At 39.8% G+C, this 16994-nt stretch overlaps 1 protein-coding gene across 1 annotated transcript in view; it reads right to left on the bottom strand.

Annotated features, from left to right (window-relative positions):
• The window catches only part of LOC128357993 (plexin-A1-like), a 221860-nt gene that overhangs the window by 121486 nt on the left and 83380 nt on the right, over window positions 1-16994 (bottom strand). The window contains 1 exon segment of the mRNA XM_053318444.1: window positions 13497-13628. Coding sequence (XP_053174419.1) covers window positions 13497-13628 — 132 coding nt within the window.

Below are 16994 nucleotides of genomic sequence, written 5' to 3' on the forward strand. Positions count from 1 at the left end.
AAGTGCCACAGATGTTTTTTCTCCATGGTTTTCTGCACTACTTAAGGACAAATATCTATCAAGGCTTCCTGGATTCATTTCTTTTGAGTGAGTCCTCTGACTTCAGGTGCCACCACAATATAATTTGTTTCCTTTTTTGAATTAAATACCTCAAGATGAATTGGCAAAAAATGTTGTAAAGACATTCATGATTCCTATATGATGTATCTTAGGTGATCCTACTTTCTTGTAACATCACTATGAGGTTGATATTTTGTTTAAAGTTATATACCTTGATAAATATTGGATGGACAACTGTGAAATCTAGCGCAGGCTTGTGTTCGATTCAGGACAAACTGCAAACACGATGATGATAACCTGATATCTGCATCAGCGCCATCATCAGGTCAAAAAGTTAAACTTGCCAATATGACAAAACACCTGCAAAAATAAAGCCCATCAGTGTTTAGCTCTAATTACAATGAGATTGTGAACATGGTAAATATTAAACCTAACAAACATCAGTGTGTTAGCAATAAGCTCAAAGTACTGCTCTGCCTTAGGATAGTTGTAGACTCTTGGTGTTGTTCATTTAAAGCATGTTGGGGCATGCTAACTTGGGGCATGGAATTGAAAATAGATGAGTGTTTACGGGGCAGGGAGGGTGTAACAAAAACACTATTGCATTGCAACATGGGTTGGAGTGTGACCCATATTCAGGACTATGAGTCTAAATATCTCGACTTCTGCTTCATCGATTTTGACCATTCTCAATCCTTTCTCAATCCATCCTTTTCAAATCCCCTTAATTTAAGGATGTGGAGTAAAAAATGCACCTCAGTAAGGCCTTTGATGCAGTAATGAAACCTTGACTTCATATTCAGACACATGAACTCCTTCAACCTTGAGCGTAAATTGTGATATATACTAAAAATCCTTCCAGCTTATGCTCTGTCAAGAAGTACAAACCTTAAATTAAAACAGGCAGTGCCCAAATGAAATCCAAGCAAAGAGGAAATACTAGACCATCTACTTCTTTTCATACTGAAAACAACACTTACATAAGCTGTCATCAGAACATAAGAGGACTACGTTTGCTTAATGTCTGTGAGTTCCTTGCAAAGAATATCTCATTGTACACCATTCAGATAAACATCGAGGATTACTCCTTTTGTTCTCTAAATCTCTATGGCTGCCATCTGTGTGTCTGCGAGTCTAAGATAAGATGAAACTTTAATGATCTCTGTGGGGAAACTGGAGAACTTGGGTATTAACAAGGACATCAAACAATGCTGTCCAAATTTACCTGCCTCTTAAAGTGCTACCAAAGAAGTGTCTGAACATCAGGGGAGACGGTGAGACAGACAGGGATTATCATTTAAGAAGCCCATTTCCACAGGAAGTTGTCTTTGCAGTTATCATGAAACAGACATGTTTTCTGCTGCTGACTGCACTTTCGCCAACGCCATCTGTGTGTACGATTATCAAGAAACACAAATTACCTTGAATTTCACTCAGCTTGTAGAATACTCTGAAGACGAGGTATTATCCTTCAGGAGGACATTTCGAAATGTTTTAATCATACCTGTGCACATTCTGTTTTACTCTGCTCTCTTTTCAATGTCTCAAATCTCCAGTGTATCAGCATCCATATGTTTTATCTCAATGTGTTGGATTTCATTCGTCACTGACAGACAAATTGGCAGACAGGAAACTGCCTCGAGTAAACACGCACAAACAAAACAAATGAAAGAGTCACGATTGGATCAAATTGAGAGTTTGGGTCTGTTCGAAACTGCATCCTTTCCTACTACTTGTACTAACTCTGACGTCATTTGAAGTATGTAGTGTGTTTAACTGCGTAGTATGTGATTTAGAGTATGCGAGAAGTTCCCGGATGGTTTACTAGATTCTCCAGAAATGCAGAGTATGCATCAAGAGCTGACTACTCACACTCACATTACCCAAGATGCAACGCAACTTCTGAAAAAAACTCAAAATACAAACGTCACAGATCAGCTACAGTGAGGCTATGTTTGCTTCATGTTTTCAAAATAAAAGCACCAATTCTATTGTTATGGTTTTCTTAATAATAAAAGGCAACAGGTGTTTTATTTTGTGAAAATGACAGGAAGTGCGTTACTCGCTACGGCTAACTTGGTTGGCTCCGAATTCACAGGAACAAACCTTTAAACAGGTGTTATTTGGACAAATTAGCGTCACATTGTGGATCTAAAGGGCTACTTTACTTTCTTCCTAAAAAGGTTAGAAATGTGGATAAAGTGGTTTATTTACAGAGTTAGAGCTAAAATGAAATCAGCTTCAGCCTGATGATTTCAGCTCAGGTAGGAATGAAATGCATTGTGGGTTATCGTGTAGTTTACTACAGTGTAAACGGTCTGCTTACTATCTGGTTGTTTAGTGTGTAGTGTGTAGAATGGAAGTATGTAGTATAGAAGTAGGTAATATGTAGTATGCAGTTTTGAACACAGCCTTTGAGACCAGTTTCCTGGGACAGTGAAGTACTTAAATACATCGCTGACCACCCAAGACACATCCACATGCACGCACGTGCCCCCCCGCTGCCTCCATCAGGTGACGTAGGACATCAATAACACTGCAGAGGCAGGGGGCACGCCAGGTGAGCTGGAAGGTGTTGAGGGTGAATTCTGATAGCAGCTGCATGCACAGCAGTGTAGAAACCTTCAAAGGGGGAAACTATACTTCATGTACCTTTTTTTTTAACTTCTCAACCTTCAAACAGTAAATCAGGCTCTTTTCATGTCTTTCGCCTGTACAGCTGCTGCATAATTAATCACACATGCATATATATGTTGGTTTTCATGTCACTATATACTTCAAAAAATGTCCCCTAACCTTTTTATTTCTCTTCCATCTAACTGATTTCAATCAGTGCATTAGTTTTGGACCTCTGTGTGTCAGAAAAGTCATTTTGTAGCACCCTGCCCAAGCCCCTCCTTCTATCAGATGACTGAAGACTCCCACCGCATGAGGCAGCCTCTGACGCCCTCCTGCAGAGAACTGTGCTAGGATCTGTTCCAGTCATGATTCATGTGGGAGAAATAGTCTGCAGAGTCTGCATTCAAAGTTTTTTATGTTCCATAAAGAATTTTGACCTCAATCTGTGAGCAGAATATCTACAGCTTGGTTATTTGTTTTAAGTGGTTATGAGGTTGGGTTTTTTTTTTGCAGGAGTTAATGTGGGACACACAGCACAGCACAGAGATATCTTTAATCTATCATGGTGTTTGCCTCTCTTTTCATCTAGCACCATTATTAAGTCAATCTCTAAAAACTTTGGTTAATACTAAATATCTGTGAAACTAATGATGTTAGCATCAGCCTCAGCTGTACTTAGTGTTTAATACTCACGATAATCAATTACTGGCATAATAACACACAAAACTAAGTCTATCTATCTATCTATCTATCTATCTATCTATCTATCTATCAGTTATTTTTGTAGTTGTACTGGCACCATCATGATGTTTTTCAATGTCCATTTGAATGTTTTTATGCTGTCATTTTTTTGTCAGTGTCAGTTTCATTCAGGGCCTACATTATCCAGTATGCCTTGTGATCTGAACAAGATATCCGTGGCTGATGGCATAGTGGCAGAAATTTGAAGCCAGACTTGTAATATTCACTCCAGGATTGTTAATATGTTACTTTATTTAGATTTAATATATTTCCGGAGAGGAAGTAACCATGTAGAGTCCCAATTTGTGGTCAGTTTACCCAAATAACACCTGTTTAAAAATCTGCTGACATTTTTTTCCCTAATAATACTGGCAACACCTGTGATTCAAATTCAAACACATTACTCTCCTTTGAATATCATTACAAATCTATTATTTCTGATAACTTCTAAAAAGCACCAATATTTTTGTCCAAAATAAAATATTTGTTGAATTAACAAGAGTACAGTAATTTTCACAACTTTTTTTTTTGCTTTGTTCCACTGCAAACCAAACACAGACATGTATTCAACACTGTTCAGGTGCAATATTTTAATATAATAGAAGAGTAGCAATAATTGGAGCCACGTGTGTATACGTTCCTACAGTAATATGACGCTATATTCAAGTTATATCTCTCGGCAGCTCTCATACAAGCAGCACGTCTCTCATCTAGATCTCAGCAACTCCCCCCTTTTCATCTGCAGGCTGTGCATCTCCTCCCTCTCTGTCATTCTGATGTACAGTCGGACACAATGGTTGATGGCAGATTCATAGCTTGATAATAGTAACCTGTGTCTGATAACTATTATAATGCTACCATTACCAGGCACAGGCATCTTACAGGACACCAAATAGCAGCAAATTGCAGTCATTACTTGCGCCTGGACAAATACTGCGCTAGTAATACAGCTTATCTGATAGAGGGAGGAGGGGAAGAGAGGAAAAAAAAAAAAAAAAAACATGTCACGCTCAAGCACAATAGCCAGAAAGAGAAGTTTATTCAATGGGGTTTTGTGATAGTGGGGCGGATGATGTATTCCAATGGAACAGTTCAATTATTGAGTTTTAGAAAACAGATAATGGGATGGGAAACGGGAGTTGCTCTGCCAAAGACTCTTTGTCTTACTGAGGTGGCTGGGGAACGTGTGTGTGTGTGTGTGTGTGTGTGTGTGTGTGTGTGTGTGTGTGTGTGAGACAGTAAGTTAAGTGAGAACCACCTATTTATATTAAATATGGCATTTTCATTCCTGGCCTATTTGCTGCTGCAGAGAGAAACACATTCATCTGCGGACAGCCGAGTGAGGGAGGTGGAAGTAAAACGTGAGAATTAGGAGACGGAGGGAGAGGAAGATAGAAAGAATGAGATCATAGAAGAAGAAAAGGTCCATTTTAAGCATTCATTTTTTGGTTTTCAAAACTGATAATGGACTGTGTTTATGGACAAGAAAAATGCTTCCAGTGGGACTTAGATAGCTTTTCTCTCTTGTTTTATGTGTTTTTGTCTTTTTCCAAAGTGGATGGAAAGAGGGAGAGCAAAGGCGAGGGTGGAGGGGGAGTGTGGGGGTGGGGGGGTTGGGGGGGGGGGGGGGTTATTACAAATAAATAACAGCTACAAATGAGTTTCTCTCATTTGGGTCATGATAGAGAGGCTCTTAATTTGCCTAGTGGCGGATGAGAGGAAGGAGGGGTGGGGAGGTGGGGTGGTGGTGGGGTTGTGGATGAGGAATGCGGGGAAGGATGGATGAGAAAGACACACAAATGTAATTGTGAATGATGTTTCATTCCACATATGGGGCCCCGCGCGGTCCCTAGCTAGCCGCGGCTATAGGCCTGGCTGTAATTGTCCCATCTGTATAATATGGGGAGAGAATATAAGGTGCTATCACTACACAATAGGCTGATGGATGGCTTATTCTGCCAGCCACCCAGATTTGTACGACTTCCACACAAACACACATACACAAGTAACTGGCACACAGAATGGCCATTAGTGGAAATACACATATTCTGATGTAGTATTTACACATGTGAGTTGATAATCTGTATGAAATATAATGTGTTAATCTGAAATATATAATTACATACAGAAAACTGGATGATTGGACACTTTTCCCCCCTTTTAAAAGACACATTTCCACTTTTTTCCCCCTTTTAAGACACATTTCCACTTTTTTTAAAACATTTTTTTAATTTATATATATTTATTTCTCTTTGTCCCTCTCTGTCTGTCTCTCTGTTCTGCTCTCATCTGTCTTGAATTCGGCCGGACACAGAAAAACACAGCAAATGAAGCCATACATCACGAGCAGACACCGACAGACACACAACCTTGGAGGCGAGAGACAAGAGAGGAGGAGGAGGAGGAGGAGAAATACGGTGCCTTGTAAAAAAAAAAAGAGAGAGGATCTCTCCATCATTATTCTTTAGGAGTGCAGTTTTTGTGTTATTTTCTAAGCTCTCTGATCACCGGCAGGTATTAGTCATTTCTCAATAACAAGCACACACAATGGGGAAACTTTTGGCAGTTTCATATCCAGCAGGCTGTGATAGAAACCCAACTCGCCTTTTGACGGCGGATATGATCGGCGGTAACCCTCCTAGACATGTTTCTCTTTGTCATCTTTCCCTTTTGTGTCACTCCGGCACATGGGAGATACAAGCGAGAGAGCAAATTGCTGTGTGTAATATTACTAGCCTGTATTGTCTGGATTAGGGTAAAATTACAGCAGGCGATGTACCGTTTAAAACCACACTAAGACATCAAGTAAAAATATACCCTGCAGATTAGTGACTACAAAAAAGGGGGAGTGTTCCTTTAATGCTAAAGTGGTAGCCCTCCAGTCACACTATTCAAAATATTACTTTTATTCTCTGTTCACATGAAGCAACAGTTAATTGACATATAATTGCTGAGATCAGATACATCCTAAGTCATTTCATTCCCCCCCCCTCTCTCTCCTTCTGTCACACTCGCTCACACTCTCACAGTCACTCAGTTTAGCTCTTTCGCAAATCAACTTCAGCCCATTTCCTCGTTCAAATCCAAGTCACGCCGTTCCTCTCAACCACATTAAGACATCTCTCTTTCTATCTATCTATCCCTGTCTCTTTGACTGTCTCACAAATTACATTCTGATCAGCCGATCACTCATCTCTCCGCTTTGACAGACAGGCGCCTGGTGTGTGTGTGTGTGTGTGTGTGTGTGTGTGTCTTGATGTGTGAGTAAGGAAAAGGACAAGTTTCAGCAGATATCCAAAAATATAATAGAGTGCTTTGCTGAAGATAAAAATGATTGTCAAAGTATGTGTTTGTTTGTTTTTTTCAGTTTTTGGCAGCAGACTACAAATTTGTGATTTATATAAGAACACAAAATATGTATTTTAAAAAGCCATTATTATAAGTCATCAACCACATTTGCCATTCTACAACATATAATGCAATGTTATGTATGAAAACTAATATAAACATAATAAATGGTCTGATTATGAAAACATACCAGGTAACTTATTTCTTAGACTTATGTCATATGTCTTAAACTAGGCTTATGTCTGAGACTTTTGTCCAGTTCTGAAAACCTTCATAATAAAATGCCACAATAAAATCCAATGTTCTCCACACAGACTGTTAATGAACACAGGAGTACACTGTTATCAGCACTTCTACCAGCGCTTCTTCCACTGTTGTCAAATGAAGAAATAGCTCTTCTCTGCCTCAGAAAAGGCACAGGGATAGCAGTTTCATGTGGAATAGCTTCAATTACTCATGTTGTTTAAATGTAAATGATGCAAAAAAGTCTGTTTGATGTCTTTGCTTAAATCTACGAGGACAGGCGTCAGTTAAAGTCAAGTGCTTGAACTTTAAGGACTTCTCCATGTGGCACTTCCGCCATAATATTCACTGTTGTCCTCTGGTTGAATGACAGTGTCTTTAAGCAATAGACCATACTGTCGCTGATTTAAAAAAAAACTGGTAAGACATAACGTTCCAAGACTCAGCTCACCAATTAGCTGACAGGGCCAAGGGCACTTCCTGTATATATATTCCTGCAGCCTCTCCTTATTATTCCCCCCCGTCCCCCCTCTTCACTAACATTTTTTAAGCGACTTCAAAGTTGGACAAACACCAAAGGAGTTGCTTTAAAAAAAAAAAAAAAAAAGGAGCGCGCGGCAGTCTTTTCTCCCTGACCTCCAAGTGCAGTAAACGCTGAGTGAATTGAATATGAGCCCTCTCTGATGTGCTGCCAGGGGTTGGGTTTCTCCACCATGCAGTACAGTACGGGCTCAGTGCATTTCTGTACAGTAACTAAATCGATACGCGGAGGTACATCATCGCACCATTATGCCACTGTCTGAGCGGGCCTCGCCGAAGCCGCTCGTTGCCAACGGGGGGTCACCTTACGAAGCTGTTTTACAAGCTCAAGAGGCTTGACCTTGCCCTGCGAGTTCAGTAGTGGAAATCTGGCGGCGATGCTACGACACAGAGAAGATCAGAGGCTGTGCATCGATACAGGAAGTAGATTACAATTCCAAAATCCAGCCCCAAGCCTCTTTTAGTATTGAAAAAAAGCAGAACATGGGAGTAGTCAATAGACGCAATGCTGGTAATTATATGATAAATGAGTAATTTGGTTCAAGGGTACACCAGAAATCAATAGATTACAAGCTGTAATCCACTTAGTCATTTACTTTAAAGCAATTAGGTGATGTCATCCATAGGGACTTTCAGGATGTCTGAAGATGTCTCGGTGACGTCAACGACAGAGTATGATGATGATGATGACAGGATGAAAAATCTCTCTTACCCCTGCTGCTTTTTTTTATTAGATCGGGGCAATTTGAACATGTAACGAGGAAACAACTGCAGTGATAAAAATTGATTTAGTGCCACTGTTCATTTTTTATGAGGGCGACAAGAAAAAAAAAAAAGAAAATCAGTGACTTCACCTAAAGAGAGCGAGAAAAGTTAGAGGCTGGTGAAGATACAGACAGAACATGGGAGAGACTGTTTGTGAACGTACAGTGTGAGTGTGAGTGTGTGTGTTGCAGAGACGCAGAGACGGTCGCGTATAAATCCATCGCTCGCTAATCGAAAAACTCTCCTCTCACTGTGAATCAGGCGGTTTTATGTTTTCGCGCTATGTGTGTTCGTGCGTGTGTGTGTGTGTGTGCATTCTCATGTGTGAGTCACTTCAGCTATACAGATACGCAAGTCTATACTGCTGCAGTCCAATCCACCACCTTTAATTACGTGTGTGAGTGAATATGGGGAAAGGTAAATTGCTCTGTCAAGCTGGGAAATGGGCTTTTTGATGTTTGAGCTCCCATCACTTGGCATTTCTATTATTCAACAAGGAGAAGAGGCGAAAAGGAGGGATGAAGAGGAGGAAGAAGAGGGGAAACAGGGTTGAAGGTATACCATACTCAAGTGCTCGCCAAAGAGACTCTGTATACAATAACAGAATTTCAAGTGACATGGTGAGAAAGGTCCACCTGCAGACCCCATGTAGGTAGTTGTTTATTTTATCACCTGACTATGAGGTTTTTTGGAACTCTACAGAGCATTTTAGCATCTTTAATCTCACTGTTTTAGTTTTGCACCTCACAACTTTACTGTTTCTTATTAGTCCTGTTTCGTCCTGCAGAAGAAAACTGATTGATTTCATTAACTGCCCGCCATCAAACATGTGATAATGTGTAAATAGGCAGCTACTTTGCTATCATGTTCATTCATTATTGCAACTTTATAAAGGTGAAAATGTGTCAATGGTTCGTGTTCAGCACTTGTTTCTCATGCCCCCTAGTGGCCAAACATATATGACATGGTATAAGATGACGAGATAGAGAGAACAAGACTGAAACAAAAGTAACAAAAAAAATAACAAAAAGCAATATAACAGGCAAGCAAAGAAGGGACAAAAAGCATGTTTAGCTTAGATTTCCTTATTGTAGTAAGCATGGGTGTGTAGGTGTGTTTGCCTGAGCGGGTGGGTGGGTTTCCTAGGTGAAAGATATAGAGGTGAGAGAGATCAAAACAAAAATATACCCAAAAAAAAAGGAGGAATGGTGCAATATTAGCCAAAAGAAGAAAGAAAGAGACAATGAAAGAAAACAAAATAATAGCTAAAATGCTCTGTATCTTTGGTTGGAGAAAGAGGCATCTGAGTGGATCTACGGCAGGTCAGAGCAGCTGGGTCAGGGCCAGAATTTTGGCAGAAATGTCATTTCTTTTTTGTCTGTTTGCTTGTTTTCTCCTTCAAACAGGTTACCTAACGGCATCGTTTTTCACACTGATGGTATGGTACCTGTACGTTCTCATCTTGAGCTAAACTAGTAAGACACTCCAGCCTCTTGGGGGGGAAAGCGGCCACATATCTAAACGCCTTCTGTCTCACGTGAACTGAACAGACGACAGAAACGATCATCACTTGTATGTTTTCATCACTCTGGATCAGTGATTGTAACTAAAGGTCTGTGGAGTCCAGAGAAAACTGCTACAGTTTTTCCTTTGGCTGCTTTTTTTGGCTTAAAAAAAAAGTAGTTTACACCCCTGGGCTTGGCCAGTGACCTTAAAACCACAATATATTGGTCCAGACAGCTGCTGGCCTGCATGACGCTCCTCATCAGCAAGCCAGGGAGGCTTCGCACACAGTCTGGTCCCATAGCGCCTGGAACACAAGTTCACTTTCAGCAGCGGAGGGGAGATCCTTACTCTATTCTGTGCTGTCTGAAGTCACTACTGACAGAGCGGTTACTCCATAAACTCCCTCCATCTGAGAGAAGACAGAAGTGAAGACCTCTAAGAATATTGAAAAGATGAGGCGGGAGGAGTTGGAGGGAAAGGAACAGAGCATATCCTGCAAACCAATTATATTTTCCCACCTTCTAGAGCTCTCACCCGCTCTCTCACTTCCTCTCTCCGTCTCTTTTTCATTCACTGGCTGGACTCTGACTTTGGTCAGTGTGAAAGCTGTGGAAGTGAAACGCCATTATCTGCTTTTCAAAGAAATGGCCGCTCCTTCTCTTTTACTCCATCAGTGAGTGTGATTCTTATTTCCACAGAAACAAAATTACACAGACTGAAAGGTGAATTTTTAAAAGTAAAACTGGCATCACAGCAAAGGTCTGAAGCAAAAATGAGCTCATAAAGGAGAAGCTGCTTTGTAGATAGACCAAATTGCGGTAATGCCTAATCGTGAATGGAATGGTTATTATTAGTTATTAGTAAAGGAACAGACAATTTGACGGAAATGTCTTAACAGAATTTAGCTGCTGCTAACATTTTAATACTTCCTGTATTTTTGCCCATTTTCCTAATCAGTCTATTCTCCAAGTTTTAGAGGAAAATTCATCTTCATTGTAGAATAAAAAAGAGCTCCAGACACGTATGCCCACATATTCAGTAAAATACAACAGTATCTTCAACAGATCTTTGCAAAGAGGAAGCACTATGTTTTCTGCTAAGTCTTTCCTCCCGTCACTAAACCTCCCTACGAGCATGCACAGACATGTAGCGGACATATCAGTGCTCATCAAAAATAAAACACTAGCTTTAATAATTGAAAATGACTTTCTGGTGGCAATAGCGGCCTTCTTTAATACAGATGACAGGGAAATAAAAAGGGGAAAAGGACCTTCAGCTTTCTCCATCATGGTGAGTGGTTGCTGAGAAGTGCCAGTTTAAATAAGAGATACTCGTTGGACGCGGTCCCAATGCTGGTATTATTATTCTAATTGATATCATCACTTAAGTCTAATAGTCTCTGTTGACAGCTCACTATTTTTTGTAAACATATATTATTCTGAAGGCTTTCAATAGCTCGAGTTTCTCTTCTCTAAGATTTTGTAGAGTGCTTTGGGATAGACTTCTGACTTTCTTTCTATTGTTTTTTGTCATGTTGCTGATCTTGTATTTCTGTCACTCTTTTATTTGCAGCGTTGCGACTCACACGTATCACTTTTGATTTTTGATAATGTTGCAGCTGACCCTTACTGCAAATGTTAATAATTGTGAGAATTAAATTCCTCTCTGAATAGACCTTTCCTAAATCAGCTGTGTGTATGTGTGAGTGTACTCACTCTGCTTGAATATGTATTAATCTATCTCCCTTTGCAGTACATTTCAACGTCTCTCCCCAGACTCGCTATCCATGATCGAAGGGCCTTATTTCCCCTGTCACATCAACACGGATGTCGTCCATTTGTATCAATTACACTTCGCTTCCTCTCCCGTGCTCATTCAGACACATGGAAGTTAATTATGTCTAATCGCTGGTAAATTACAGAGCACTCACATGGCAGTTACTGTCTACGAACTGGGGGAAGTCTCGTTGAAGGTTATCACATCGCGGTCATTAACCGTTATGAGATAAGAGAGTCGTGCAGGTAAAAGGAAGAAGAGGAGGGGAAGTGGAGTAGAGGAAATGGCCGTACTCTGCAAACCGCAGTATCAAACTCATATGAGTGATGCCGTTTTAAGATAACAACACTCAGGGTTTTATTGCTCTGTAGATGAAGTCAGTACGGGTAATGACAAAGCACTTTTAAATGGGACAGAATAAAATGTGACATAATAATATCTGAGCATTGACAACTGTCAAAAACAAAAAATGTTGACTTTGGTGTGACTTTCTGTAAATGTACTTGCTGTCATAAACAAAAAGCTTTATTCCTATGTTGTTTGTAAATGTTCTGTTGGAAGGTCGTTATGAAATACACATTCTTTTATGAAGAATGTCCTTTAAAAAAAAGTCGCTCTTGCTAGGATGGTCCTGAGGGTGTTTAAAGTCTCCTGATTTTCTAACCTGAGAGAATTTAACACAAATTATAACTTTCTCTTTTCTAAATTAAATAATATGTATTAAATTATATAAAAACTGCTAAATGAGTCACATTAATTATTTTAACACGTTAGGCCTAGTCACACCAGGAAGTGACACAGCAAAAATCATCTGTGTCTACTGTAACTTGTAAGCTAACTGTCGACATGCTAGCAAGCAGGGAACATTGTAGTCCTATCTTTCCCTAAGCTTCTTGTTATTTATTCTGTACTGTTTTGTTTACACGCTCGCATTTTGTTGTTTTGGGGGCATTGTGCAACATTTAGTCAATAAATAATTATTAGAAAAGAACAAAAGGCTTCATGCTAACGAGTTTGCTGACTGACAGTTAGCAAGCTTGTTAGCTCAGTCGCTAATGGGACAAAAGGTTCCCAAAAGAAGTGCTGGTAGCTACCATTGAGTCCTGTCTGTAACTGTCTGTAAAGCATTCTTCTTTTGTTGAGCATGTTATGTTCAAGCAGAGGAGCTTAAATAAAAGTAGATGGTTCGACAAAGCCAACATTCTGTGACAATTTCTCTTATTTTGGCGGTTTCCACAAACAAACTAGCAAAAATAGAAATTATTATTCACAATAAAGCCATCGCACAATCGTTCACAATCCAATTAAAACAAAAAGGCTGCATGTATACTGTATTCCCAGTAGAAGGATGGTATGATGCTTCATCCTACATGTGATACACTTTAATATTCACAATATTAATTAGCACTCTTCACTCAGTTAGAGAGTGTGTGTAATACTTCTTATATTGCACATGTCCCTGTAGTACTGTGCTGTATGTATGTAATTAGCTTTACTGCTCATTCTCCCCAAGTGTATGTTTTTCTCTCCTCATCAACTCTTTATGGTTCTGTTCATTTCTTCATTTTCTTTTTTTCTTCTGCTCCCATTTACTAACTACAATGAAGACATGTGTGTTTGTGCATTTATGTGAATGCTCAGCCAGTAGTGTATATAGCAATGCACACATGCCGTACATACACATTCATTGATCTAGACGTGCATGTATGTGTTTGCTACAGGCTGTCACGTATCACTGGATTCATCCCTAAAATCTCCAGACAGATAAATGGGTATTGATATTTAGTCATCACTTCCTCAGGGTTGTCAGCGGCAACAGCAGGCTGCATTATGGGGCTGCACTGCTGACCTTGCCTAGCTGTACATCATTGTATTCAGAGTGTGTGTTCATGTGTCACCTGTTTATCGGTGAGGGAGTATAAGTACTGATGATCCGGGCTGAAGAGCAGATCCCTCAGGATGGGGCTCCCGTCGCTCACCACAACGTTTTCATACAGCAAGGCAGGCTGGGTAATGGAGTTTACAAGGATCTGGAAGAAGACAGAAGAAAACAACACAAACATGATTAGAATTTCTTTATTGAATTATTGAATTATATTACATTTGACTCCTGCTTTTAGTGCACCACTGAATTTTCTGGTTAATCCAATCATCTCATTGTAAACAGGTTTCATTGGAACTACTTTCTAACAAAGAAGTAGTCCCTATGAAGACAGTTCACAATAAGCTCTGTGGACAATTCAGCGTAGAGCAAACACACACTCCCACACATACATTTCATTTCTTATAAGCCTCATTCCATCTTTCTTATGGAAATATTTCCTTGTGTAGAGCAGCTACGTTCAGGAAAATGATGTATTTTCTTCCACCTCATGTAAACGCAGCCAAATCCCATTTCATCTACTATAACTCTTCATGAGCTTAGTTAAAATGTTGCTGTCAGCTGGAAAACGGCTCATCAAGTGACAGATGACGCTTTCATTTTGTTCTCAGTTTATGCTCAAAACTCAAAATGATACCAGTTAGTCATGGTGCCGTACTGTTAAGGGTGTAACTACAATACAAACCAAATGATGGCTCTTGTTGTTAAGTCTACTGGCAAAATGACACAGTTATCAAGGTTGCTCCCTCTGTACCAGCAAGTAAATCTTCCTCTTTTTTTTTTTTTTGTTGGCTCTGCTCCTCTTTGTCTGGATCTTTCTCTTTCAAACCCATCCATCAAATCACAAATCCATCCAAATCCATCGCCTGACAGCAGTTTAGTCTGCTAAAACTTTGCTGTTTTTCTGGCAACCAGACTTGCTCTGTCATCTCTCTCTCTTTTTTTTTCTCTCTCGTTTTTTTCTTTTTCTTTAGTCTTAACAGTCTCTGCAGTTATTATCTGCCAAATCACTACCAGAGTCGCCTTAATCTTTCTTCCAACAGAAGGTTCATTAACAGACAGGCTGTCATCACTGTATGTGCTTTTGTTGCTTGATTAAAAGTCAAGTGCTTTGACAAATCTGCTTTGAGCAGTCGCTCAGTGGGATATTGAGAACCTAAAAAAGAGTTATTTTCTTTAATGTTTAAGAAATATAGAAGAGAAAGTTTTCCAAATAATACTTATATGGACTTTTTAAATAAGTGATATCAGGAAAATAATCAAGAAAGTAACACATTAGATAAATGACTTTCTTTTTCATGTGCTCTGTCATAGGGGGACACATTTCAGACTTTGATAGGGGTTGGTTTGTGCAATTAGGGACAAAAGCTGTGTGCCTAATTGGGAAAAGACTGATTTTTGGGTCAGTGGTTAAGGTTAAGGTTAGTGTTAGTGTTAGTGCAAGTAATGGTGATGGCTCGGGTTACTATTACTGTAAGTCTCCAGAAAATCAATGTAAATCTATGTAATGTCCCCAAAAGTGACAACGGTCTGATGCATGTGTGTGTGTGAGAGTGTGTGTGTGTGTGTGTGTGTGTGTGTGTGTGTGTGTGTGTGTGTGTGTGTGTGTGTGTGTGTGTGTGTATGTTAAAGAGATGCATTCTTGCTGTTACTGTCCAAAGGTCATTTGTTTTAGCAGTCCATTATGTCGCTCCCTCATGTAGACACAAAAACACACTGAAACTTTTATTGATGTTAAGTGATTGTGACCTTTTGTCTTCTAGTATTTGTGGCTCTGATGATTTCTCTCAAAGTGAACAACAGTACACGTGAACACGCACACACACACACACAGAGAGAGAGAGAGAAAAATGCAGAGAGGAGAAAATAACTTAATTTGGCAACTTTAAAACATGCGACATGCTCCGGGCCTGCTGTATCACTTGTGGTGAGTGAAGGACTGGCAGAGCGAGTGGAAGGGTGGGAGGGGGGTGGGGGTGATAGGAGCAGGGAGCGTGCTCTGCCCTACAGCTCGGGGCAGAGGGCAGTTGGAGTGGGATTCAGGTCAGCTGGCACAGTGGGGACCTCAGACTGGAGCAGGTGACTGTAGATTCTCATCTAGTCTTCCTAGCCTGCAGGTTTCAGCTCTCCTTCTGCCACCTCTGCACACTGGAAGCAACACAGGCCTCTCACAGAGGAAGTGGCAGAACTAAACTGTGAAATAATTTGATTAATTTTCCTTAAATCCATTTTTTCTATCATTCCCTTTCATTTTTTTCCGATTGAAGAAATGCGCAGTCTCACCTAAAGTAGTGTCCTGCGTTGCATCGATTTGTTTAGGTTGAATAAATTACATTATATTACAAAGGTTGCAAATCGATGTCATCTGTTTACCTATAGCTGAAGTACCTGCAGGAGCCAGCTTCATAAACTCCACTCTTCTCTCTGTGCTCACTAAATTCAAAGCCATAAAAGTAAAAGGAAAGAAGAAGAAAAAAAAGGTGACACAGGGGCATCTGGAACTTTTTTTTTTTTTTTTTTTCATGTTTCCATTTGTGTAGTTTCTCACTTTCTGGAACTTATTAGCAGAGAGCCTGGGCTACTAGATGAAAGACACTTTGCTCCTTTGCAAGAGCAGTAAGGGAAGCTTATTAAATATGCTTTTATAACTGCTTCCGGGATGATTATTAGACCAAACAAAACTATAAAGGAGGCTGCTTTGATGTAACTGACAGCTTATGACTCATTAAACCAGACTGTTTTTTTAATGATTAGTTTACCTTTTAGGAGCTCGACAACCATACATACATATATATATATATATATATATATATTTTTTTTTTAATCTTGCTCAGCAGTGCCTCTCTCTGATGAGTACGCTGAGCATTAATTGCTGCAATTTGCATTCAAATGATCCACCAATCAATTAGCTTTAAAATGTTTATTTGGAATATATGCAGGATAAAAATGATGTATCATTTCAGTCGCCTCCAAGTAGAAAAGAAGAAGAAGGAGAAGGAGCAGCAAGAATACTTCATGTATAGCATTACTGAACTCTCCCATTCATATTCCATGCATTTATTAACTGATGCTCTCCCTAGGCCACTTTAATGTTGCGCAATGCTACGACGCTGCAGAGGAAATTGGGATCAGAACGGAAGTGAAAGGTGACTTTTCCTGATGAGTTGTGCTCCGAGTTGTGCTCCGACTTAACTTCCTGCCTGCCCCCCTTCCCCACATTGGACTATGTTTCCTCTTTCCTCCTGGGATTAGGCTCATTACCAAACTGACACTGATAGCACCAAGGACGCTGTAACCCTTGCAGTATACACACTCAAGTCCACAGGTGTATGCAGAAATACAAACCTACACACTCACACTTACTGTTATACACACACACACACGCGTTCAAACTGAACAAAATAAACTGTTTATCACTTCAAAAAATGACCCATATTGTTGTTTTCTTCTGTGATGTCTCTATCAACAGATAAATATTCATATAACTACTTCAGTCACTGCTATGGTTCAGGTT

This window comes from Scomber japonicus, chromosome 4 (assembly GCF_027409825.1).
Source record: "Scomber japonicus isolate fScoJap1 chromosome 4, fScoJap1.pri, whole genome shotgun sequence".
Taxonomy (NCBI): domain Eukaryota; kingdom Metazoa; phylum Chordata; class Actinopteri; order Scombriformes; family Scombridae; genus Scomber; species Scomber japonicus.